General features: G+C 34.8%; 2 protein-coding genes across 3 annotated transcripts in view; one reads left to right on the forward strand and one right to left on the reverse strand.

The window, feature by feature from the left end:
* LOC119771170 overlaps positions 1-27,983 on the reverse strand; it is a 105,524-nt gene that overhangs the window by 62,454 nt on the left and 15,087 nt on the right. For both annotated transcript variants that reach the window (XM_038266661.1, XM_038266660.1), the window contains exon 2: positions 10,154-10,207. The gene's annotated coding sequence lies outside the window, so the exon portion shown is untranslated. The remainder of the gene's footprint in view (positions 1-10,153; positions 10,208-27,983) is intronic.
* LOC6046425 lies at positions 3,498-4,150 on the forward strand. The gene is made up of 2 exons (XM_001863596.2): positions 3,498-3,586; positions 3,648-4,150. The coding sequence occupies exons 1-2, from the start codon at positions 3,514-3,516 to the stop codon at positions 4,148-4,150; spliced, it is 576 nt and encodes a 191-aa protein (XP_001863631.2). The 5' UTR covers positions 3,498-3,513.

Genomic DNA, 27,983 nt, shown 5'->3' on the forward strand with positions numbered 1-27,983 from the left:
GTGATATAGCAAAACTCATTGAATAGTATGAAATCCTATCAAACTTTTCATAAAAATCGCTAATTTAATATTGTTTACATAATTTTGATTTACTTATTCTAATCAAAATACACAAACTAATTATTTTGCATCAAATTGTGTTTGTTTTGTAGTAAAATTCACAGTTTTTCATAAAATGTGGTCGCAATAATATGAAATTCACTGAGCCAAAATATGAAAATTTTTAAACAGCATTTTTCTTCACATTTGAAACCTGATTTTTTCAACCAAAATAGTTATGATGTTCAGAGAAGTCTGTTCAACCAACCTTGTAGGAATTTGGGTGGATTTAGCAAAGTTATTAAGTTAATTTATAGCACTGGCCGTCTTACCCCACATGGGTGGCCGTCTTACCCGCGTATTTCATATATATACGATTTCAATTATATTTTTAAAATTCCTGAAAAGTATTGAAAATTGGTTTTTAGACTAACTAATTTATGTCATTTCTATAATGGACTAGTAGTAGAACAATATGTACGTAATTTGAGATCAAAATAATCTGTTGTGTAAATTTTATTAGACTTCTCCCTTAGGGTGGCCGTCTTACCCCCATCTCCCCTACATAGAAATTACTATGGGAAATTTTGAATTTTCGTTCATTCGCTCCTACAGGCCTGGGGAAAACATGTAGAAACTTCTAGGATGGCCAGAAATGAGCGGAATCGTCTGGAGAACAACTTTCCCTAAGAGACCAGGTCGATTCGTTCAACCCCCATCGAGCTCAACGGCAATACATCCGGGGTTTTCGGAACCAACGGTTTTCCCCAGAAAAGCATCAAATTTTCCTTAGCATGCTATGAATGCTAGATGAACACCGCGACGCCACATGTCAAACAGCAAACAGGGAAATTGATGTTTTCTGAGTCTCACTCAAAAAACGCACTATTTTCTAACGTCGATATCTCAGCAACTAATGGTCCGATTTTTGTTAAAATATGAAACATTCGTGAAATTTTGCGATCTTTTCGAAAACAATATTCTAAAAAAAATTAATGAAGAAAACAATATTCTAAAAAAAACTAGTCTCGATTTTGCAAGAAGATTCAATAACACTTTCTGTCATTTTAACAGTTTGTATTATTAAAATGGCATGAATTTTGTTATTACCGTCTGCCCGGGATTGTATAATCACAGTGCAAACACAATCGCTGTTGACAGTGCAAAACGCATTGTCCTCCCAAGGCCAAGGCTCATCAAACATAATAAAAAAAAATCATATCAAAATTGTTCACATGCGAAAAACAAAGTAGTACGATATATGTACATAAATACCACTCAAGTTATCATAACTTTGAACAGGGTTGCCAGATCTTCAATGTATTATACTAGATTGGTTTTTCGATTACCTATCAAATCTGGATCTGGACATACAGATATGTGAGATCCAACTTCAAAAAAGTACATGACTACTTAAGTGATAGTCATACTCTAAATTTTCACAAAACTACGTATTTTTGAAAAAATATCCAAAATTTTAGTTTTTCACAATAACAAATGATTGGGATTTTCATACATTTCGAATGTAATGACAACATTTTTGGAATTTATCAAATTTATCAAATTTATCAAATTTATCAAATTTATCAAATTTAACAAATTGATAAATTTAACAAATTTAACAAATTTATCATATAATATTAAAATATTTTTCCCGATGAACAGAAAACAAATTTAACATTTAATATTAATATATTAATATTTTTTTCCCGAAGAACAGACAATTTTCTTTTTATACATTTTTCCACTTTTTTCAAAAATAATGTTTTTTTTAAGAATAAATAAATTTTGACCATAGCTCAAAAAATTGCATTTTTCTTATCCAAAATACATCCAAAAATTTGATTACAAAAAGGTTATTTTGCACAATTAAAAAAAGTGTATTTTTTAGTAACCAAAGTTGCCAAAGTTGTATGGAGACTTGTATGGACGAACTAATGATACAAAAAAACCTTCTTTGGACATAGTAAAAATACACAAATAGTTTCATCCAAATAAAGAAAATTAAATTAGCAGAAAAAATTGCTCATTCTTAGGAGGATTGCTCTAATAGAGTCCCGGAAGTGATATAATTATTTTAAAACAGCGTAACGCCATCAAGTCTTGAAGATAAATGCGATGTTGCATTGATAAAAAAAAAACAATCTAATCCACACATTATTTGCTTACTCGTATAAACAGTGTGCAAACAAAATTACCTCACACGCAGATTGCAAGAAAAAAAAGTCGCAAAAAGACTGATAAGAAGAACGCGTCTGTCACGACAGTGAAAGGTGCATTATCTCCCCAAGGCCAATCAAAAAACACGCAATAAAATATTATACTCCACCAAATTGTCTGGTTAGGATTGCCAAAACGTTACAAACACATGATTTTTTGCGTTAATTTTCAAATAATGAAAATGCAATTTTTCAAAAGTTCCCCGAAAAAAATCACGGGACAAAAACTATAAACATTAAAATTTCCGTTGAAAAAACTGAAATCGTTTTTTTAATGCAGCTGCAGCTTTGTTGACAAACAAACGGAGCACGTGGTCGCATGATAGCTTCATTGAGTCAGACCTAGGGTTGACCATATAGCATAAATACTTTTTTTTTTCAGTGCAAATAATATTTTGCCAGCATAATAAAAATTGTGCAAGAAAGTTCGAACAATTCTGGAGTTTTTTTGAAAAGGACCAATAAACCAAATTTCCAGTTTTTGCTTTTTGGGTGTTTTTTAATACCCCTGACTCAAGGCGGTTCTAAAAACACCCAAAAAGCAAAAACTGGAAATTTGGTTTATTGGACCTTTTCAAAAAAACTCCAGAATTATTCCTACCAAATTGATTAATTTACATTTCCATTTGAAATTTCTTTTTCAAGACCCTAGTCCAGGCCATGAACGAGCTTCTACAGCAAATTTGACACTGGTAATGTGAACTATTTGTTAATCATTTCTTTATTTGCTCATCAAAAACATTTCAGTTTCCTGGCTGTGGAAGGTATCATTTCCGGTTGGCTTCACTTTGCACATTGTTGTTTTACATCTAAACAAAATCAATTATTTGACTGCATTATTGCATTTCAATCAAACTTTATCGTTATCTCATGCATGTTATAGAGATTGATACCGTAAACTGGGGTCAATTGGGACACATGGGGCGAATTGGGACAGCAGTTTTAACCATGTTGGAACACAATATTTTGATTTTTCATGATGGTTTCGGTTAGAACAGACTTAGGCCAACAAAATGTGTACATCAATTTTCAAATTTAAAAGCTTTAAGTGCTCTAAAAACTGCTGTCCCTATTCAGACTGTAGTCCCGATTCACCCCAGATTACGGTAACTGCAATGTTGGCCATTAGAGTACTTCCGATATGCACAAACTACACGATTCTTCTTATCAATTCTTGATGCATTTTAGGATATATAAATACTGAGCAAAAATCGTCGTCATACATCAGTTGGTATTTTTTCACTAAAGAAGCGAAATGTTTCTCAAGATTTTCCTACTAACAGTGGCCGCCAGGGCTTGCACGAGCCTAGTTCCGAACAGTTTTGAAGGTATTTACATAAATTTTTCTAGATAAAAACAAATAATCAAACAAGCATTCTTTTTCAACAGCCACCGTCGGATGTCTCCAGTACAACGCCCACGCGGATTATAACTATGACCACCCGTACTTTGCGACGGCCAGTTGGCGAAATATTAAATCGACTGCGGGAGTCATCAGAATGCGGATGGGCGTCAGCGGGAACAAAAGTGGCTACATCAGGCTGGCTCCAACCGTAAGACCCTTCGACGAAACAACAATGCATGAAATTGTTCTCGATTTTGACAGTGACAATCGCTCGTACTTCCAACGATACGTCCGAGGTGGTCCCAACAGAGTGCATTCGTTTAAACTTTTCAAGCTGAACTATATCCAGAAAATTTCCATTTTTGAACCACTCATGTTTACCGTGGAAGTTTATCCCAACGGACGCGTGACAGTTAAGATTGACACGGAGCGATATCCGTTCATAGACGTAACCGATGCAGGGGTTTCCGCAAAGTACGTCGGGTTTGCCAACTGGGACGCGAACGATAAGGCTGTATTTTTCGTGGATTGTCCTTTAGTTGATTGAACTGAAACAAATAAATAAAAAAGAATTTAAATTCATCCTTAAAAACACATTATAAGCCCTATTAATTTCCATTTCGTCACACTCACCAACCGGACATTGACCATCACTGTCCGGAGGCCACTCCACTTGCCGCGGTCAATTGAACCTCCCCTTCAAACGGAATGGCTCAAATCTGGCGTAAGCTTTCCCATAAAATCATTCGACCAGTGGCCATCATCAAGACACATGAGCCCAAGCCTGCTACGATGGCGGTGGTATAAAACAATCAAGATTTATCGACGACCATTTCTGCAATTTCTCGCTGGAAGATTGGTGGACAAATAAAATACCTTCCTCCCTCCCTCCGTTCAGCTGAGACATTCCAGACATCATCGATATATTTACTATCACTTTCACTTGCCGTTAAGTTTGCGCAATTGCAAGTGCAAGAGGAAATCCACCGGTCAATTGAGCAATTCATCACAGATTTTTGCGCGACCATCTTGACACAAGAAGAAGAAAGTGCCCTGTCGTAAATTTACAAGCCCGCTGCGGCCGGTAAGGTACGCAAAAGTCATCGATTACACGCGGGCGCTTTTGTCGTTTTTATCGCATTTCTCGTAATTGGCAGTTTAACGCAGATTAGTCCACCCCTGCATTTGACAGATGCCTCACCTTTAACTTGCTTGACCTTGGTGCGCAAAGCTGCGCTTCCCCACCTTCAGAGTCAATCTCCTTGGCCTCCTTGGATTTTCCCTCAATAATCCTCACCTGTCAGTGGTCCCAAAATCTGACAATCTGTGGTGACGTCAAATCAGTTTCGCGCGCCGGCTTTCCGAAAAATTATCTAGATCAGTTGCTTTTCTGGCCAATCATACGCCACACCTGGCCGGTCGGACCAAAGATTCGTTCCCGACCAAGGTTTCGCAATGAAATAGGTGCGGAACCGTCACCGTGGCCGACTGACAGTTATCTTTTTTAATAATTTCAATTTACACACTTTGCTCTCGTTTTTACTTCTGTCTCGCTCTCTCAGCGAGCCTAATTTCATCACTTTCTTTGGGGGGAAAAAGAAGGCACACGAAACGAGCCAAATTCACGTGAAACGTTCAGGGAAAAACCAGCCAGTTGTTGTTATTGTTGTTTTACAAACCCCCTGAAGAGAGAGAGAGAGAAGAGGAACGAGAGGGAATTTCACGGGAATCGGAAAACAAGCGCGGAGAAATGAATCAAGTGTGCGCGAAAAGGTTTAAATGTGCAATTTGTTTTCCCTCAAAACCCAGTTGTTTTTTGTTCGAAGGACTTCTTTTTATTTAAAAAAAAAAACATGTGAGGTAAAACAAGGGGAATTATACCAAAAAATCACGAAAAAGCGAAACTTTACCCAGAAAGGTGATCTTAATCTGCAAAAAAGAATTCGAAAACTATTTCAAGATCAGATTCCAGGCCACGAATGAGCATTTGTCACAAATTTTACATAGATTGGATATCCCAGTGTTCAGATTTCAGAAGATGGAAAAATTCTAGAAAATTTTCTCAGCTGTTTGATTTAAAAAACGTACTCGGAAAAAATTACTGATTCAATTTCAGAAAAACTCAATTTTCCAGAATCCGATTTGAATCAAATTTGCAATCATAAAGTACTTAAAAGATTTTTTTTAATTAAGTGAACCGTTTTTAAACTATGTCCAAGTGGCTTAATTTTAATTTTAACTGAAAAATTCCCGTTTTTCGATTTAAAAAAAAGTCCATGATTGTTTTCTCCTGAAGATATGTTTTTTTCTAAAAGTTCAGAAAATTTTTAATTCAAAGAAAATAAATAAATAAATGGTGGAGAATTGCTCCGATGTAATTAATCAACTCATCGATCAAATCAAAACTTTTATAAAAAAAAATATTTAGATACAAGTGCTGAAAACTTTTACTTTTCAGCACTAATTTCCTTACTGAAATAGTAGTTTATGCAACAAGTTGCAAAAAGAGGATTTTTTTCAACACGAGTCGTACATTTATCCAAAGAGGTTCACCGAGTTGGATGAATACGAAGAGTGCTAAAAAATCAAGTTTTTCAACGAGTTCCATACAATTTATTTAGCAATTCCGAAAAACACCCATTCAGTGAAATTGTATGTAAAATTTTCATGTATTTTGTCAATAAATCGTTTAAATTTAAAAAAAGTTTAAAAGTGTAACTTTTCAAAACCAGTGCTAAAAAGTTCAACTATTCAGCATTTATTTTGAAAAGTGTTGCTATTTGATTCAGTTATTTTTGGTACAGAAAAGTAGGCTTTATAGTCGTTCAAGAATAACAGAAAAAGTAAGTAGTTTCACGACGGAATTGCAAAAAAAAAAAAAGTTTTTGCAGCCTTAGTATCGAAAAGTAATACTGAACAATTCTCTCAGATTTCGGTCATTCGATTTTTTTTTGTATTTTAAAATCCGACTGAAACTTTTTTGGTGCCTTCGGTATGCCCAAAGAAGCCATTTTGCATCATTAGTTTGTCCATATAATTTTCCATACAATTTGGCAGCTGGCCATACAAAAATGATGTATGAAAATTCAAAAATCTGTATCTTTTGAAGGAATTTTTTGATAGATTTGGTGTCTTCGGCAAAGTTGTAGGTATGGATATGGACTACACTGAAAAAAAAAATGATGCAAGGTAAAAAAAAATGGTGATTTTTTATTTAACTTTTTGTCACTAACACTTGATTTGCAAAACAACACTATTTTTATTTTATTTATTTTTTTATATGTTTTAGAGGACATTAAATGCCAACTTTTCAGAAAAAAGTTTCTAAGTCTTACCCAAACAACTAACAATTTTTTAATGTCGATATCTCAGCAACTAATGGTTCGATTTTCAATGTTAAAACATGAAACATTCGTGAAATTTTCAAATCTTTTCGAAAAAAATATTTTCAGAATTTTCAAGTCTAGACTAACATTTAAAAGGGCCAAACATTCAATACTACGCCCGTTTAAATTGTTAGTCTTGGTTTAAAAATTCTTAAAATATTTTTTTCAAAGAGATTGGAAAATTTCACGAATGTTTCATATTTTAACTTTGAAAATCGGACCATTAGTTGCTGAGATATCGACATTAAAAAATTGTGGGTTGTTTGGGTAAGACTTAGAAAACATCAATTTTCCTGTTTTTAAACCTTTGCATTGCAATATCTAAGCAACTAAGGGTCGTATCAACAAAGTTCAAAAAAGCAAAATATAGAGAATTTTCTCAGCTTTTCAAAAATATTTTTTTTGAAGAGTGAGCAAACATGTGCACTTATTTTAAAAAAATGAATAACTGCGACTATTTTCAAAAAAAAAAAAATCTACCTAAAAAATTCTGTAATTTGAAAACGGTGCACTTTATCAAAATTTCACTTAAGTACTTTTTGATTGCAAATTTGATTTTGCATCGAAAAATGAAGTTGAAAAATTTTTGAGACCGATATTTCAATTTTTTGAAAAAATCAGTACTGATTCAAAAATCATAACTCGTTCAAAGATTTTTTGCACAACCTGGAAATTTCTGAAAAGTTGGCATTTTATGTCCTCTAAAACATATCAAAAAAATGAAAAAAATCAAAAATAGTGTTTTTTTGCAAATCAAGTTTTAGTGATAAAAAGTTAAAGAAAAATCACCAAATTTTTTTTTACCGTGTATCATTTTTTTCCAGTGTAGCCCGTATCCATACCTACAACTTTGCCGAAGACACCAAATCGATCAAAAAATTCCTTCAAAAGATACAGATTTTTGAATTTTCATACATCATTTTTGTATGGCCAGCTGCCAAATTTCTATGGAAAATTGTATGGACAAACAAATGACGAAAAATTGCTTCTTTGGGCATACCGAAGACACCAACAAAGTTTCAGCCGGATTAAAAAATACAAAAATTAAAATTGAAGAAAAAATACCGATTTCGTAGAGAATTGCTCACATGATACATTCAAATTAAAAAATACTTAAAATAAAACAAGAAAAACATAAATCAAGAGAAGTCAAGTTTTTCGTAGAACGAAAGTTGCTCAAAACGACCTCCTGAACACGGGAAAAAATAAAAAAAACTTTCAAAAAAAAATGTAGGCAGTAGAAGGTTAATGTGCACAATTAATTTTTTTGGGTGAAATTTCCAATAACAAAATGGTGATTTTCTTTTAAGAGTTTGACTCATATCTTTCTAAAAAGTTGTAAGCAGAACCTACATTTTTTCCGAAGACACTAAATCGTTCAGAAAATCTGTCCTCAAGATTCAGATTTGTGATTTTTTTTAAAATAGTTTCCTTTGTATGCAGACAAATTGTATGATGCAAAATGACCCCTTTGGTCATATAAAAGTACACACAAAGGTTAATCCAAATTAAAAAAAAATCCAAAAATTAAATTATCAAAAATTGTTTATGCTTCACAGAATTGCTCAGTGGAGTTTCTACGGAAAATTTACAAAATGTCAATGAATTTAGGGAAACAAAAGTTTTCTTAGCAACGCATATTATTTTGCCCCTTGATTATTTCAGAATATTACCGGAAGTTGAACTACAAATTATTATCGCCTGACTGTAAAATTTCGCTAAACAACTTTGATATGTACGTTAATGAGTGACTGGACGTAAGATTTGGAATATTCTAGCTCGCTTAGTTGACGTTTCCATAAAAAAGGTAAACAAACAATTGCATCACCTCGTTCACAACAAAGCAAGTGTTCCAAGTGGATTGTAGATAACGGCACTTACTTACGTATACCTTTTGATACAAAACGTGTGTACATTACAATTCCAAGTGAAGTGATTGTAGATTGATCAGTATTAAATAAATGCTTTTTTTTGTTAAGCATTCAAGATTGATGGTTTGGCATCTTTCAATGAAAAGAAATGCAAGATAGACTTGATTTCTGGACATTTAAAAAAGCCAATCTAGACAAAACTCCAACTCTGACTGGCTTAAAACCCAGTCGTAAGAATTTCGTGCTTGCCTGACCGGATCGCGCCTCCTGCTGCTACTTGAATCAGCTTACGCTGCTTCTGCTCACCCGAGCAGACGGAAATTACTTGGGAATAACATTTTTTGATATTTGAAAATCCTAGGCCAATAACATTTTATGTTATTTGTTACATGATTTGTTACTCGTCGCTATGATTTTTTTTTTGTTATTGAATTGTTTTTGTTATAACAGACTTATAAAATTTGTAGTTATTCTTCGAACAAACCTTTGTTATTATTTTTTGTTATTTTAACAACTAATCCGATCATCCCAATAACAGTTGGAGGTATTCTTCCATAACAAAAAATGTTATTCCAAAGTTTTTTTGGCTTCCAATTAATATCAGACCAATAACAAATTTTGTTATGATAATATAAACTGTTATTAAACAATTATGCAAAAATTTATTTTTGAAGAAGATTCCATAACAATTTTTGTTATTTTAACAGTATTTGTTATTGAAATGGCATGAATTTTGTAATTACCGTCTGCCCGGGCACAACAACCGGTAATGTAACGCGCGCGGTAATGTAATTCAACACCAGTTGGAACGGAGAGCCGGTGTGACTTAATTTTTCGTCAAGCCAGAGCAAACGACGACGAAGAAGAAGAAGACGCGACGAAACCGGAAACTAGCTTTTTTTTTGCTGAACCAGACTTCGATGTGCATCACACCTCGAGTGTGAGTGGCTTTTGTGGTTATGTTCTTTAGCTGTTGTTTTATGCCTTTTTTATACAAGTTTAAATTTTTTTGTGTTACTTTTGTTACGGTTGTGACTTGTGGCGCAGACTGTGGGGTTTATTGAACTTTGATTTGACGGATGGATCATAAATAAAGAACGCGAGAACTTTCGTATTTCCGCAAAGTTTTCGGACCATTAATCGCGTCTCTTGGTTGGCTTGCCGTGATGGCTTTGTGGTAACGAGCGCGCAGCGCTCAAGTGACGCGAGTTCAAGCCTGAATGACGACGATCTTTTTTTTTTGTTTGCTTCCCAAATTATGGTGAATGTACACTGTTGAGCAAACCCACTTACCATCGACTGCTGCTTCGCAACCCAAGAACTGCTGCGCCCCGAGAAATGGCCCGTCTGCGAAAAGAACATAAAAATAAATAGTAACAATTAATACCTTCGAATCGATGGAATTGGGTGTGTAATCGCCCCCACGAACACGAAACCCATTGGAAAAACATTTTAAAAGCTAAAAATTTTAAACACCTTGCCAAACCAGCGAACGTTACACGATGGCGCGCGTTTTTGTGGTCAGTTTGCGTTTAGCGTGTGCTGCGCGTTTGATGTGTAACATCGCCACGCTATAGGTGCGAAATTGATACGTTAGAGGGTGTGGAACCGCCCACTTCTTATGCATTTTCGACGCTCAAAATGATGAGCAGTGTCTAGCCAGTAATCAGGCAAAATACGCCGTCTTTTGGGACTGGTAAAGTGAAGTTGATTGGGACATACACGCTCATCCGAAATTATTATCAAATTTTGTTATGATTCAGCTAAAGTTTGGATTTTTTCAATCATCTCAAAATGTTGTGCATTATTAGAAATTGGTTAAAAAATTAGATTAATTTACTCAGATTTTAGTGGGACCCCCCATGTGGACAACTGTACACCACCCTTAAGTTTCCTGTGGTTTATGGATAACCCATTTTCTGTTCTACAAGAATCTACTCAGAATTTAACTCAGCAAGTTTCCAGTTTTGATCGGATTCACTAAAATGAAAATAATTTACACAAATTTATTTAAAAAAAAGTGATGAGAATTGGTCGAACGGCTTAAAGTGATTAAAAGGGGCATATTTCCTCTACCAAATATTTTTGACAAGCTTACATTTACACGCATTATTTTTTTATCAAAACGAAACAAATGTGTACAGTATTTTTTTTATTAAAGAAGTACTTTTGTTATTATATTTATCCCAAAAAGGGCGTCCAATTTTCCCGGGTTTTGATTTTCCCGGGAAACGGGAAAAATATTTTCTAAATCCCGGGAATTCCCGGGATCTCGGGATTTTTTTTTAAACCGTCATAAAATCTATGTTTTTATTAAATTTGTTCATAGAATTAGTTTAATACTGTTAATTGGTGATATTCTATACTCCAATCTGAACAAGAACAGCAGTTTTTAGTTAGTTTAAAAAATATTTAAAAAAAGTTTTTTTTTTATTTTTTGTTATGCTTTGGATTTTAAATTAATCATAGATGGATTAAAAATCTAATGTGATTCAAATTATTTCATATTAAAAATCATAAAATTCTTATTCGTATATTTCTTTAATTTTTTTTAATATGAAATGACTACAAAAGCTAAAAAAATCATTGAAACTGTAAAACTACCTTAAAGTCACTACCGCCAACTGGGGGAAATCGGGACTGTAAGTCTGAATAGGTACAGGATATTTTAGAGCAATAAATTTGAAAATTGGCGTTCTAATTGTTTTGTTAATTAAAAAATATCTGAACAGAACTATCAGTCGATGTTTGATGAAAAATAAACAAATATGATTTTTTCAAGTTTAAAATTTACGTTTAACGTAAATATTAAAAAATAAATAAAATTTAATGAAAAATATTTAAAGCGCTAAGCATTTTGCGAATCCGTAAACGATTTTTTTTTATAATTTTCCCTTATAAGCCAAATAAATGTTGATATTTGCTGAGTACAAATTTGCTAATGCTTTAAAATTGTTATCGATTACTAAGTATTCAACTGTTAATCTATTTCCACAACCAAATCTGAGTTTCCAGACCAAAAAATGTTTTTTTTTTTCAATGTCGGGAATTCCCGGGACAAAATATCAAAAATCCCGGGATTCGGGAATTCCCGGTTTAGAGAAAATCCCGGGATTTTTGTCCCGGGAATTCCCGGGATGGACGCACTAATCCCAAATATACACGCTTATCCAGAATATTTTTTCATTGATATTTTCAAGCCATTTTTAATTTTTAACTTTTCTCATATTTGGGTGAAATTCACTGAAGTTTGTATTCCTGCAAAAATTTGTAATTTATTTTCAAGGCTAATTCAAAATGCAAACAATTGAAAAACATTCCTTAGTATGTTTGAGTTTACCAAAACCCTAATGAAATTTATAAAAAAAAAGTTTGATTTGCTGCATCGCTGAAAATAATCTTGAAATTAAATAGAAAATACATTTATGATTGTATATCAGATTCGGATAAATTATATATGTATTCCAATCAAAAATTCATGTCATGTTTTATAATTCAATATAATAATGAGCAGAGATGAAATCAAGAAAAATTAATAATTTTCCGCTAGTGAACTTTTCAACAAAGCCTGCCTGAAAATAAAGCAATAAATGATCATTCTTGGGTAATTTCGATTTTAACAAACTGGAGTACACATTAGAATAAATGAAATTTTGAAAGGTATTACAGTGTGATGAATCCTTTTGTTTTATAATTTTCCTCGTTTCAAGCGAAAATACTGAAATCACACACAAAAACATGTAAATTTACACTTTATTCCTGACACAAAATTAATAAACAGAGGACGTGATGTGAATTCACACTTATAAAAAAGGGATCGTTAAATTACACATAAAACATGTAAATTAAAACTTTTCTTGACACAAAATAAACAAAAACAGGGAGCGTTCAATTACTAATAAAACATGTAAATTTATACTTTTACCTTACATTATTAAAAGAAAAACGTGAAATTACATTTACATGAAATAAAGCTTGTAAATTTACACTTTTCTTTACACGTGAATTTACACATAAAACATGTGATCTTACACTAGTTCCATACACAAAATCAAGAAACGGAAAACGTGAAATTACACAAAACATGTTAATTTACTCTTTTTTCCTGACACGTAATTAATAAACAGAGAACGTGAAATTACACATGAAGCATGTGAATTTACACTTATTCCCAGCAAAAAAAAAACAATTAAAAGAGAAAGTGATATCATTCATGTATTTTTACACTGTTTAATGACACAAAGTAAAAAAGGGATCGTTAAATTACACATAAAACATGTAAATTTACACTTTTCCCTTACACAAAATCAAGAAACGGAAAACGTGAAATTACACATAAAACATGTAAATTTATTCTGCTTCCTAACACGAAATAAAAAAACATAGAACGTGAGATTACATATAAAAACATGTAAATTTTTACTTTCTATATAATATGTCAATGTTTTCTAAGTTACTTGTATAAAAGCTTGGTCTCACATATTTAAAACATGATTTCAATAACGATTCTTTTTTTTATGTTTGTGCTCTTTTTAGTCATGGAAGAAAAACATATTTTTTATTGAATTTTCTTAAGCAATACCAATGGTTTCATATCAATAAGAAAATTGATTTCGCGGGAAGATCTAAATTTTAAGGATTGTCATACGTTCCGTGAAAATGTTAAAATTCACTTACCCTGGTATTAACACATAAAGTGATGGAAATTTAAGCTCGTTGATGTAATTTTAAACAGTTCTTGAAGTAAAAAATAACATATTTGTCGATTTCATTACTAGCTTCTAGTGACTTTGTCAATGTCTTGAAAAAAATATTTTTCTTGGGTCAACTATGACCGTAACAAAAAACCATACTTTTATGTCATGATTGATTCGATGTAATAAGTAATTTAAATGTTAAAGCACTCTAAACGATTTTTAAGGGCCATACGAAAATTATAGGCTAGTTTAGAAAATTTTGACTTTTTGGGTCAATATGACCTATCAGGCCTGAAAGGGTTAACGAAGAAAAACATAAAGCAAGAGAAATACAAATTTTCGTTGCAAAATTGGACTTTATAAAATAAGTCTCTGGAAGTCGGTAACTTCAACTTTTGACTAATCAAATTAGTTAATTTTTCATTTTTCCTCAAATTATTTTGAAGAAAAATTATGGTTGACTACACTCTCATTTAGAGTGCCTCAATTTTGAGGTTAGTTTTCTTGTTGAAAATTTAACTTTTATCAATATTCGTGTAAATATTTATAAAAATTCAAAAAGATTAAAAAAAGGGTCATATTTATTTAATGCTGCTGACAACACTTCAAAGCATTACCAAATTGACCCATCAAAGACTCAAACCTATCACTTTGCCGATTTGTAAAGCCGATATTTCCCATCAAGTGCGTGCGACCAAAAAGCCTATTTTTTGCTCTTTCCCATTTGTAAGACAGCCCCATAAACGCCAAACGATGGTGGATGTGGTGGTGTAATCCCGCACGGAAACTGGATTTCGGACCCATCCATCAATTTGTCGACGACGACGACGACGACGACGATGCGCTCATCATCCCAGAAGATAGTTGTCTTGGCCCCAAACCGGACAGACCTGGTCCAGTCCGAGAGGCTCGCGGTTTCGTAACGAATTACCATTTTTTGCTCGATTTTCGATCACTTCGATAACGCACACAGCACGAATAAACGCGCGTGCATCGCGCGATAACGCGCCGGTCAGGTTATCGTGGATTGGAATTTGGCTGAAGTTTTTTTTTGTTCGATCGCTTTTCCAATTGGCCGCCATTGTTGCAAAACGAAAAATGATGTATTTGGTTCAGTAAGCTTGTTGGAGCAGGTTTTTGTTTTGTTGTTGTTGCTGCTGGCAATTTCCATTCGTTATGTCAATATCATGCGTTCGGCGAAAGAAATGCCACATATAAATAAATTAAACATATTTGGTTGAAACATAAGCGCGATTGTGGTGGAAAAACATTTAGCGTGTAATGACAGTTGTTGCTGTTGCAAGCTTGCTTGAGTTAAAAGGGGAAACGCTCAACAATATCAATCAAAGCAGGCAGTGTTGCCGGTACGAGCGAGCGCTCGTCCAAAACATGTTCGACCACTTGTCAACTGATTGCAGCTGTCAAAAGATGGGACCAGTAATCAATTGCGTCACGCACCGTGCAAAAACATAACCTCTCGGTACGCGCTTGGCTAATTTGGCTTGACAGATGAAATGTTGACAGTTTTGCGCGCTTCTTCCGGAGAAATTTTCGCAAGAAATTTCGCCATTTCTCAGCGCTGTTTAACATTTTGGTGACGCGATTTGTGGATTGTGCACGCCGGAGAGCAATAAACCAAAAAGGCTCATAAATATTCAATGTCTCGCCGATCGAAACCGGGTTCGGTCTATTACGGCATAGAGTGTGGCTGGTACAATGAATGCCGTCGAACGCGTCACAGGGGCTGCTGAGAAACTTGGCAATTCGAGACCGGCAGCATCGTTCAGGCAAACGAAAGTGAAATTTATTTCTCGTCGAACCGAGAAAAGAGCCCCGTTACCTCTTCGGGCTGCGCGATGTTGTTGTTTAGGGTTGTTGTCAGCGTCATTTGTGACCATCTTGGAAGTTGGGCCCCGCCAGTGATGAAGCGGGAGGAGAGAGGTCTTTCACTTTTGATGTTTTGTTTGAGGGCCTGGGTTGCGGTAGCGATTGCAGATAGGCCCTTTTGTCTCTATCTCTTTTGCAATCTGTCATTAAACACGATCAACAAAATCTACTCATTTCTATTTTGTAAAACTGCCTAAATAAAGGCATGAGATGACGTAGTACATATTTGTATCGAGTTTCTGACAGCACAGATGCCCTTTCTGACACTTATTACAACATTTTACTAGCACTTTTAAAAATCTCTCATTAAACTCCTCCTTGGAATGATAAAGATTTTTTGAATCGATGTTCTGGCAGCACTGGTGGCAAAATATGTTTTAAAACACGATTTAACAAAAACTTTAAACAAAAATCTTGAAGTGAGGCAGTTTGTCTGTGATAGCGGATATTCTAACAGCACTAATGTTGCACGTTTTCGATAAACACGATTAATCGAGCTTTCATCTGGATTCAAGTAAAAATTAGCTTTATAGGAAGATGGGCAATAGGGTGACTTGAAAAATTTAAAATTTCGGAAAATCTAAAGAGATATCCTCTGGCTTGATTCTTTAGGCAAAAATAAGTATCTGTGCCAATTTTGAACCAAATCGGTTAAGGTTTAGGGATCGCTTTTTACCGTTAAAGTTTATATGGGGAAACATCGCTTCAGGATTTTAGCAGCAGGTGGCGCAGAACCGGGAACATTACAGTGTTATTGAGTTATAGACATTTTTAGGTTAAATTATTGAACAAAATTGTCTTCTTTGATTTTCAAAACGGTGCCCTTTATAAAAATTTTAGAAAGGTACTTTTCGATTTTTTAAATAATTTTAAAGCTGAAAATGATGTTTTGAATTTACTGTGTGCATTTTCATTATTTTTTCAAAAAAAATCATAACTTAGGCCAAAACAAAACCCTTTAGTTCAATCATGTTTTGTGATTCAAAATATTAATTAAAAAAAAATTGGTATTTTTTTTATGTACATCTCTTTTTTTTTTAAAAACCATAACCTACAACTTTGCCCAGGACAACAAATCGATCGGAAATTCCATCTCGAGATACAGACTTTTGAATGTTTTCATAGCACTTTTTCTATGGACAGTCCTCAAATTTTTATGGGTACTTGCATGAAAAAACTTATGATGCAGTGTTGCATTTTTTTTTCTTCAAAAAACAAGGTCGAAATTTGTTTAACCTAATTTTTAGACGTAAAATCAGATTTGGAAAAAAAATCCTATTCTTATCGATGAATTCATTTTAAAAATAATAGGCGTCGCGTCCACCTGTTCAACCTGTTCATACACCCAAAACTGGGCAGCAACGAACGAAAGAACAATGGCCTCGAATCGAGAGAATAGTGGTACCATTCACGAACACAGAGAACACAGCTCGAGATGAGCGAAAGAATTATTCTCGCGAGGTTCATTTGCAAAAAAAGTTCATCCGTCAAACAAAAAACCAAAAGTGTCGACTACGGGAATCGAACCCGAGACCTTTGACAGACTAACCCGATGACTTAACTGCCTCGGCCAACACAGCTTGGTGATTCAAGAGCGGTCAGATGTCAATGTAAGACACTTGTTGGAGATTATCGGTTTCAGTTAACGAATGAACACATTTGTTATGAAGGTGTGCGTTGGTAGAATTATTCTATCGATTTTGGCACTGAGCCCTCAATAAATTTTGAGGGAACGATTCTCTCGACTTTGAATTTTGGGTGTAGGACAGGTGGATCATTTTGATTTCTTTATGAAGAAAGAATCAAAATATGTTCATCAAAATAATTGAACGAACATGCCAACTCTTCTTAGAATCATGAAACAGCCAAGCGCATTCGAATCCATAGAGCTCTCAATGAAAATCTAACGCGCACTGAATATCCTCCCAAGCAGCCACCAACCTGTTCGGATTTCTCCATGCACGAGTTCCCATACAACGCATCCAAAAATACACACAAAGACTCCCCTATTTGTACACGCTGGACGGTATGAATGTGGTAGTTCAGGGTGTGCATGAAAGCTTTTGCACAGTCGACATAAAAGCGTGCGAGCCGAGACGCGAGCAGGGAGAGAGCAAAATCTGGAGTTTTTCTCTCTCTCTTTGAACTTTGCTCTCTCCCTGCTCGCGTCTCGGCTCGCGCGCTTTTATGTCGACTGTGCAAAAGCTTTCATGCACACCCTGAACTACCACATTCATACCGTCCAGCGTGTACAAATAGGGGGGTCTTTCTGTGTATTTTTGGATGCGTTGTATGGGAACTCGTGCATGGAGAAATACGAACAGGTTGGCGGCTGCTTGGGAGAATTTTCAGTGCGCGTTAGATTTTCATTGAGAGCTCTATGGACACGAATGCACTTGGCTGTTCCATGATTCCAAGCCGATTTGGCGTGCTTGCTCAAATATTTTAGTAAAACTTTTTAAATTGTTATAAATAGTAGAACGGCATGTTGCTTCAAAAAAGCGTTTTTAACTGAAATAAAGTAATAAATAGCTCTGTCAAAAGTGAGCAAGCAAGTTCATATCGACAGATTTGCAAAATAATTTGGAAGAAAATATAACGAAATCTTTAACCTACCAAGCATACAATAATTTACTTCAAAAGTTATTTGTACAAAAACAAAAATCAAAACAAAGCTTAAATGAGCTGTCGTATTAATGTCTACTTGGTTTGAATTCTTGGGTTTTGATCGTTTAATTTTTTTTCGGAAAATTTTATTAAGTGATGTTTTTTATTTTATTTTATAGATTTATATTGAGATATGAGACGCAGTAAAAAAACAAAAAATCTCAGACTTTTTATACTTAATTATGGCAATTATTTTTTATTTGTGGCTATCAATTCAAAATTTGTTATAAGCTTAAAAAGCCCATTTTGAAAATCAATGCAAAAATAAAGGTTAAACGTCCAATCGATTGCACGAGTTTTTGTTAAATGAAATTTTTTATTATCATCGATATTAATTTTTTCTCTTCTAGTTTTTTAGGGAAATTTTGAAGAGAAACGTAAAATACAATTTTTATGGCCTAATTGTTTTGGTCAGGAAACTAGAGCACGTGATTTCTGGATTAGAATGGTCAACATCCGGAAGGTTTGCTTAGTGAGATTTGAAAATAATTAATAATTTTTGCTCTAATCTAATCCAATGGAACATAAGAGAAGTCATTCTAAAAAAAAATCCAGGGAAAAACTTGTGGTTGGATTACGCCTCATTTTTTAGTTTTGATTTAGTTTTTTATTCATTTACAAAACAAGGATGATCATTGCTGTAATTTGAAAAAGTTACTATTTCAATAAAAATCATGTGATCAATAATTCTCACAACAATATTACTAACACCATCTAATTTCTCTTTATAATGTATAAAAGAAATTTTTTAAATATAATTGAGCTAAAAAACTTGAAAATTACTGAAAAGATTGTTTGAACAGGTAAACATTTTGGCCACGCGTCGCCTCTGAAAAATATTCATATCCAAGACTAACAATTGAAAAGGGTTTTAGATGTATTTTTATCCCTATTCGAATGTTAATTTTCAGTTTAAAATTGGATAATGTTGTTATCGAAAAGTTAAAAAAAAACACATTTGTTTCATTTTTTGACTTTGAAAATCGGTTAAAACAGCTGAAAAATCGACATATGACAATTGAGTGCTTTTTGGATGATAACACAAAAAAATGGGTTTTCCTATTTCTTTTCGCAAAAGTCAAACTTCAGGTGGATTTATCCAATCTAATTGCATATAAAAATGATGGTAATTTTATTTTCGACAGTTTTCCCAAAGTGTTCACTATATTTTTTCCTAAAAAATGGCAAAATTGCCTTATATATTTTAGCTCAAAAGTCTTATTATCCTTTAAAATAATGATTTTTTTTCAAAACAAGTTTTTTATGCGGTTCTTTTATTTTAAACAACATTTAAGTTAAAGAAAAAATATTAAAAATAATCGATTCCAGAGAATTGCTCTTCGGTAAAATTCACATCATTTTCATAATAATTTGAATGAAAATCACTCCGATTTTGGTAAATTTCTACTTTCAAAAACCAAATTCGTTGCTTTAAAAAGATCTTTTAAAAAAAGATGCAGAATGAACTTTGACAGTTTATTGCATTATTTCGTTAAAATTTAGAAGCTTTAATTAAATTGTATTTCAATAAAATTTAAAAACTTTTTTTTTATATTTTGAGTCAAAAATTAGTTTTGCTTCGACCTAATCAGCTTGAAGTTAATTTCATAATGGGTAGTTTTGTATCATTAATTTCCGCTTAAAAAACTGCGTAAAAGGCAGATACCATGTTAAAATTACATTTTTTAAGTGAGTTGTTCAACATAACAAATAATGCTTCTGTTAAAAAGAAAACCTTGTAAAATGACAGTGTTGCCAGAATGTAAAACAAAAAATAAAACAAAATTTATAAAGAAAGTTTTAAGTTAAGTTTCAAAATATATTTAAATACTTTATGAATTGATTGTTTTCTTGCTTATTTAATGTTGTCGTGCTACCATCTGTCACCCTTACACGCTAACAATAACGCACACAAATGCATCTTTTTCTTCTCAAACAAAACATCCACTGCAACAAGGTGACGATGTTTACGCGGTAATTTGCATGAAATTTCCTACCTCACACCATCCAACTACACAATTTTCCCGCAAAATTTATTGCAAACTTCCTTGACCATTTACGTTTAGTCACATTTTCCGCACGCTTGCCACTTTTACACGCTGAACCCGTCTTGCGCATTAATCTAATCAGCCCCAAAGTGAAAGGAATTTGTCCGCACTCGCAGTTTTGTCTAGCTCGAGTCTGGTTGACGTTTAATTTGATGCTTATCTTGGTCACCAACTCGGAGGAGGTGCAATCAACCATTTATCTTTCTCGGGGCTTCTCTTGGACTAACGTGGAGATGAATGCAAAACGATGGTGAATTATGCTGCTACTCCTCTCACTTACCGGGGTCGCTTAGTACGTGCATAATAAAACAAAGCCCGCCAACATATCCGCTTATGCTAAAAAACCCCCCTAACTCGAGCCATAAAAATGCAAGTCGGCATTCGCATAAGATTAGGCCCCCCAAAACGACGACGACGATGCTGCAGCGGCTGCCACTTTCTGGTTTAGAGTGTAAACGTCATGTCCGCATGTGCACACACAAAAAATTCCACTCACTTCCTGCTCGAGCGGTTGAATTTCAGCGTCCTTGCCTAGTTGGCTGAGCTGAGAAATGGCCTCGCGGATTTAAATTTTCAATTCAATTAAAATTCATTTCGCACAAATCGAAACCCGCTCGCGCACCTTTTCGCTCTCCATCTTTCTTGGGTTTGTTGATGTTTTTCAAGTGCTCTTAGTACGCGGTAGGGTGAATGCAACAATCCGGTACGGAACTTTCTTCAAGTCTTTTCTGACTGGGCTGTGTGTTTCTGGCATGCAATGATGCAGAATAATATGTGCAAGGAGAGATGGATGCGGTTTTGAGGTGTTTGTGTTATGTTGTCTGAATGCTAGCCAGAGTTGTGTTTTTTACACACCTGAAAGTCTGGGCTTTGTACCAGCGGCAGCATCCACCATTGTTTCGCAAATGAAGAAGAAAAAAAAACGAGAGGGGTGCTGGATATTTTTTGCTTCCGATTGAATTACCTTCAGGGCAGAAATATGGGTAGCTTGAAGGAAAGTTGGAGGGGTTTTTTTTACGCCACTGTAGTGATGGAGCGACGTAAACAAGAAGAATTTCTCCAGCCTTCGTAATAGGGGTCTATGAAAAGCATTTGTTTTGAACGATCATCAAATGTTCAACTATTTTTCAATAAATTAAAACAATAGTGTCGTTTGACAGTTTGACTCAGATTCGTCAAAACAAATTTACTCAGGAATTAATTTGGATGCTGGACAACAAATTTGGGTTAATTTTACTCAGAAAGAATCGAACTAATAATAGTGTCAAATTTGAGCGAATTTCACTCAGATCTGGGTGAATATCATTCAGTTTTCGTGGAATTCTGAGTAAAATTCACTCACATCTGAAAGATGCCCCTGCCCTCATTTCTGAGTAAGTTCGGTTTTGACGAAAACTGAGTGATTTTGAACGTGCGTGTGGATCGGGGGGATGGCAACCCTATTCCGACCAAAGCAAACTGACAACAGTCGATATTAGCACGGTTGTCAAATGAGAGCCCACAACAAAAGCACTAGCTGTCAAATGGTAGCCCATAACAAATCATTGTTTGGGTTTTTGATTTTCAAATTTTCCGCAATTTAAACGATAAATTCCTGGAAAAACACGTGAATTGTGTTGCTGATGGCAAATTTTATCATATTCTTGTAGATTCCATCCCAATATTGGCTGAAAATTCATATCGAAAAAAGTGATTTTTCTGTTTACCTTTTTTTGCTTTTTTCTTTTGGTCGACAAAACAGTGCGCCCGTACACTCAGAATCGGCATTACCCATTTTCCAGTTTGCTTTTACACATTTGCATGGGACTTTTGAGTTCAACCAGGATAACACACTTCGTGTAACCATAGTAATATGTATAATACTGATTGTCAGTGTTTGTTTTCTGAACTTCCAAGATGGCGTCTTCTTCGCTACCCCCTGGTGTGGATAAGCCCAAAACGGAAACACCGTCGATGAAAATCACAAAGATCGGAGTAAAACTTACCTTATGCATGACGTTTGACCAAAAAACTACTGTTTTTTTTTTGGAAACTAAAGTTGTCACTTCGTTCTGAAATGTTGAGTAAATTAAAACAATCGTGTACTTTGACAGTTGATTGTTAATAGAAACTCAAATCACTCAAATTTAATCAAAAGTGAACTTACTCAAGAAAAAGTTTATCGCTATCTCTCAGAGTTTAACGAAAACTGAATGAATTTCATCCAGATCTGAAACCTGAATCTGGCTATGGTCTCAAAACTAATTTCTAAAACGGTTTAATATTGACGGAAAACTATTGCAGATTGCAGCGATTTTTAGACAATCGTGCAACTTGTGGAAAGCTGAATACAAAAGTGCACACCTCAAACTACAGCAGAAAAAAACTGTCTAAGACACACACCCTAGTTTGAAACAGTTCTAAAGTGGTCGAAAGCAACAAAGCTCAGTCGAGACACGCACCACTCTAGGCAAAGATTGTTGACGCCATTCGCGATTTGGGTAAATTTTTGTCAGATATGAGTGAGTTTCATTCAGTGTAGATTGAATGCTGAGTAAAGTCAAGCTCGAAATTTCACTTAGAATTTAAAGAAAACTGAATCAAATATAGGCTCAATATTGCAGGAAACTTAGTGATTTTGTATGAGAGTGTTAAACGTACAGTGGAGTCAATTCAAACTTTTCAAAAAGGCGTAATATACCGTGGTGTAGGGGTAAGCGTGATTGCCTCTCACCCAGTCGGCCTGGGTTCGATCCCAGACGGTCCCGGTGGCATTTTTCGAGACGAGGTTTGTCTGATCACGCCTTCCTTCGGAAGGGAAGTAAATGTTGGTCCCGGACTAACCTAAAAAGGTTAGGTCGTTAGCTCAGTCCAGGTGTAGGAGTCGTCTCCCTGGGTCCTGCCTCGGTGGAGTCGCTGGTAGGCAGTTGGACTAACAATCCAAAGGTCGTCAGTTCGAATCCCGGGGTGGATGGAAGCTAAGGTGTAAAAAGAGGTTTGCAATTGCCTCAACAATCAAGCCTTCGAACACCTAGTTTCGAGTAGGAATCTCGCAATCGAGAACGCCAAGGCAATGCTGTAGAGCGAATAATTTGATTTTTTTTTTAATCTTGATTCAAAAATATTAAAAATATTTTTTTCGAAAAAAACCGGAAGATCTCATTGATTTCTTTTTTTTACTAGAAAATAAAAGGGCTGTTTGGATAAGAATAAAAAAACTTTTCCTGTTTCTTTTTCTTATAAGGCCGATGCAAATATTTAAAAAAGTTTTTGTCCCTCGGCCCTGGCCGAGGTCAAGGGGGGGGGGGCAAAAAAAGAAAAAAAATATAAAAATTTAAATAACAAGCCATAATCTTCACATTTAAATGAAAAAAGTGTTTTAAAATGCATTTTACACTAGTTCAGTTGTTTTGCAATCATTTGTTTTCAAAAAATCTAAGATCTCACAAAAACAAAAATTGTATCGAAAAAACGATACTAAATCCACCTTTAGGTGGTTGGTGCCTTCCTCACATTCACAAAGTCAATACATTCAGTAAAAATAGCAACATTCCCTTAACATGTTTAACAAACCAATTTTATTACTGATATCTTTTGATAGGGTTCGCAGACCTTCAATTTTTATGGCTCATCGGCAAGGTCTGATAAAAAAAACCTTCAGACAATATTTTTATCACAATATCTCAGATCCGGCCTCCAGAAAGTATATAGATAACACTTAAGTGCCAATAACTTTTGATAGGGTAGTCAGATCCTTGATGTTTTAAGCTCATTTGAAAGGTCTTTCAAGTATCTAACTAATGATGGGTCGCATGATGGACCCGGACATAATTTTTACCGAAATATCTGAGATCCGGCCTCCAAAAAGTGTATAAATAACACTTAAGTGCTAATAACTTTTTATAGGGTTGTCAGATCCTTGATGTTTTAGGCTCATTTGAAAGGTCTTTTGATTATCTAACTAACGATGGGTCGCATGATGAACCCGGACATAATTTTTACTGAAATATCTGAGATCCGGCCTCCAAAAAATGTATAAATAACACTTAAGTGCTAATAACTTTTGATAGGATTGTCAGATCTTCAATGTTTTGGGCTCATTGGAAAGGTCTTTTTAATACCTTTCTGAAAATGTATAACATGATAGGGTTTCTTGCAAAAAACACCCTTCTTACAATCTTCCGGACATACGCCAAAATCGTTTTTTTAGCATAACTTTTGAAGTACTTAACTAAACTTGCTGATTTTAAATAGAGACTTATGGGACCCTAAGATGGATCGAATGAGACTAATACGGTCAAAATCCGTTCATTCAGTCCGGAGATAATTGAGTGACAATTTTTTTGTCCACCCACCTACACACATCCACACAGACATTTGCTCAGAACATGATTCTGAGTCGATAGGTATACGAGAAGGTAGGTCTACGAGGTCGAATTAAGAAGTTCATTTTTCGAGTGATTTTATAGCCTTTCCTCAGTAAGGTGAGGAAGGCAAAAAGATTTTGTGTCGAAAATTTTCAAAAAAAAAAAATTTTTTTTTATAAACCCAAACATGCTAAAAATGATTTTAAACGCAGGAGAATGTATTTTAATTTGATTTGAGCTGGTTTCACTTGAATATTCATTGAAATTTTGAAGTTTATTGTAAAACTATTTTTTTGCCCCCTGATTTTTCTAGCCAATTTTGAAGGGGGGGGGGGGGGGGTGACAAAAACTTTTGAAAATATTTGTACCAGCCTAATCGCTTTTTTTCAGCAACCAGAGGTCTAATCTTCAATGTCTCTTAGCCGATTTTGTTGAAACAAATTCTCAATTTTCATAAAAAAAAGAATCACTTTATCATGAAAATTCGATTGCAAATTTGATTTTACAACTAAAACTTTAGCCAAATATTTTTTTCGGTAATGCACGAAATCGGTCGATTTCTTAAAGAATTGCTAACATTGAATATAACGCAGTTTTCGTCGAATTCAGGAATGAAAAAAGGGCCAACTGTCAGACTTGAGTGAATTTCACTCATAATTGAGCACTTCCATTCGAGCAGTTTTTGCTTTTTTCTACAATGCATTCCTTATGGGAGAAAAGTCATTTCTACCACTCGAATCCGGTTCTACAAACTGCACGTACATTCTTTATCCCTCAGATTTGGGTAAAATTTGACTAAACTTGACCATTTTCTTAAGCAAATTCCTGTATAACTTCAATGTTGATGAAATCTGAGTGATATTGGATGAATGTGTAAACAATTGTTTACGCAATGTTTAAATATAACCTATTCGTGACTGCTTTTCCGATCCTCTCTAATAAAAACCGGAAGTAGGTATTAGTCAAAAGCTATATCATTTCAGGTCATGCCATTTGGAGACCCTTAATTTTAAGCCCACTCCACCGGAGAGTTGCATCCGCTCACTCTCAAGTCGGCCACGCTAATTTCTCACCCATATGTTGCACCCGCCAAATGTCAAAACAACCCCAAATGAACACGCCACCGCGCGGACAAAGGTGTGAAACCGGCTTGCCAATTTCAACAATATTTCACCAGCGGACCCTTGCCTACTGAGTTGCCGCCGCCGCTGCCGCCACTTCGTGACGTTTGACAGCAACGCCATTCCATGTCGGACATGGCCAACTCGGGAAGCGATCGTGAAAAAAATGGAATCAATCATGGCGAAAGGGAGCGTCGTGGTAGGTTCGATTTTTTGTTTTGTTTTATTTATTTCCCATAATGACCGCGGCTGCGCCGCCGCCGTTGTTGTTGTTATGGAATGCTTTGTTTAACCTCTCTTCGCCGACCACAGCGCCGCTGCCGCCACCGGCGGCAATAATTGCGTCAGTCAGTCATCGGCTTATTTTTTTCGCTGCGCTGCAACTGTAAATTGCATCTTTTTTGCCATTGTTCGCGGCGAACATTTCTCAGGAAATTACTGCTTTGACTGCCCTGTCGTACACACGTTATTAACGGAGAAATTTGTCATCCTCGGCGACAATTGTCACCATGCTCTTTTTTCGCGAGTTCCAGATCGGGTACAAGAATTTGCGTGACTTTCTCGCGCGCTCGCGCGCAATCTGTCACTTTTGACAGATTGAGTGATCCTCGATCAGCATAAAAGGGAAAATTTCAATTTTCAATCATTTCAAGTTGTTGAGCACAAAAGAGTTTGCAAGAAAATGACCACTGTCATGGTTCGTACACACACCCCTGAAATTGACGAGACAGGGTTGGAACGCCGCGATTTGCGGTCACTGACTGACATTGGGAGTGTCATAAAAGTTGGCCTCACTTGGGCGGGCTTCTTAGCCTAGGTTGTTTTACTGACAAAAGGCCTCCGCCGTAAAATATATATAAGTTAAGTTCAATGGTGCGGTTGCAATTTGCCATTTGTCACGAGAGAGCGTCGTGAAGCCAACGCGGCTTCAAGGTGGGAAAAATGTGCGGTTTTTTGTTATGGCTTTTATGAGTAGGTTCCAGTGTGAATGTATTTGGATTCCTGCCCTGACATTGACAGCGGTTTAAAGAAATTGATGGCAGCACTGAACGAATTTTTGACAGAATTTTTGTGATTTTTAAAACAACTTCTTAGTTTTTGACACTCTTTTCCATAAGATGTAAAAACTTACCGAAAATTGATTTAAAAACATATGTATCATCAACTGGGGCGAATCGGGACTACAGTCTAAATAAACTTTGAAAAATAAATTTGTAGCGGCCGTAACATAAAACTTAAATCAATCAAAATTGATCAAATCCAAACACACTCAGATATAAGTTTTAAGGGCGTGCGTCACATTTGGGTGAATTTCACTTAAAAGAGCAATTCTCTGAAATTTCGGTCATTCCATTTTTTTTTTTGTATTTTTTAATCCGGCTGAAACTTTTTTGGTGCCTTCGGTATGCCCAAAGAAGCCATTTTGCATCATTGGTTTGTCCATATAATTTTCCATACAAATTTGGCGGCTGTCTATAAAAAAACGATATATGAAAATTCAAAATCTGTATCTTTGGAAGGAATTTTTTGATCAATTTGGTGTCTCCGGCAAAGTTGTAGATATGGATAAGGACTACACAAAAAAATATGATACACGTTAAAAAAATTAGCGATTTTTAATTTCATTTTTTGTCACTAAAACTTGATTTGCAAAAAAAAACACTATTTTAATTTTTTTATATTTTCTTATATGTTTTAGAAGACATCAAATGTCAACTTTTCAGAAATTTCCAGAATGGGCAAAAAATCTTTGAACGAGTTATGAATTTTGGAATCAATACTAATTGCGTTAAAAAATCTAAATATAGGTCGTAAAAAATTTCCAACGTCATTTTTTGATGTCAAATCAAATTTGCAATCAAAAAGTACTTTAGTGAAATTTTGAAAAAGTGCAACGTTTTCAAGTTATAGCCACTTTCAGGTAACTTTTTAAAAATAGTAGCAGTTATTCATTTTTTTAAACTTGTAAATAAACAAGTTCAGTTTTGACAAAATCAAAGTGATTTTGATGTTGGCGGTGTAATAATTGGTATCAATGATTATTTTATTTCATTTTTGTTAAATGTTAAATCATCATTATTTGGTCAAATGGTTAAAAGGTCGAATGCCAAAAGGTCGAAAGTGGACAAAATGTCGAATGTGAAATTAGAGTTATTTTTTCGAACTTTTGTTTATTCGACCTCATGGCATTCAACCTTTTTGTCCATTCGACCTTATGTCTTTCGACCTTTTGTCATACATCCTCGGTGACAAAGTTGACAATAATTCGATTTTTTTATAACGTTTGCGATCCAATTCGATTTGGCGTGAATACATTTGCAACTTGATTTGCAATAATTTTGTTGAAAAAAAAAATT

Source organism: Culex quinquefasciatus, chromosome 1 (genome assembly GCF_015732765.1).
Source record: "Culex quinquefasciatus strain JHB chromosome 1, VPISU_Cqui_1.0_pri_paternal, whole genome shotgun sequence".
NCBI classification, from domain to species: domain Eukaryota; kingdom Metazoa; phylum Arthropoda; class Insecta; order Diptera; family Culicidae; genus Culex; species Culex quinquefasciatus.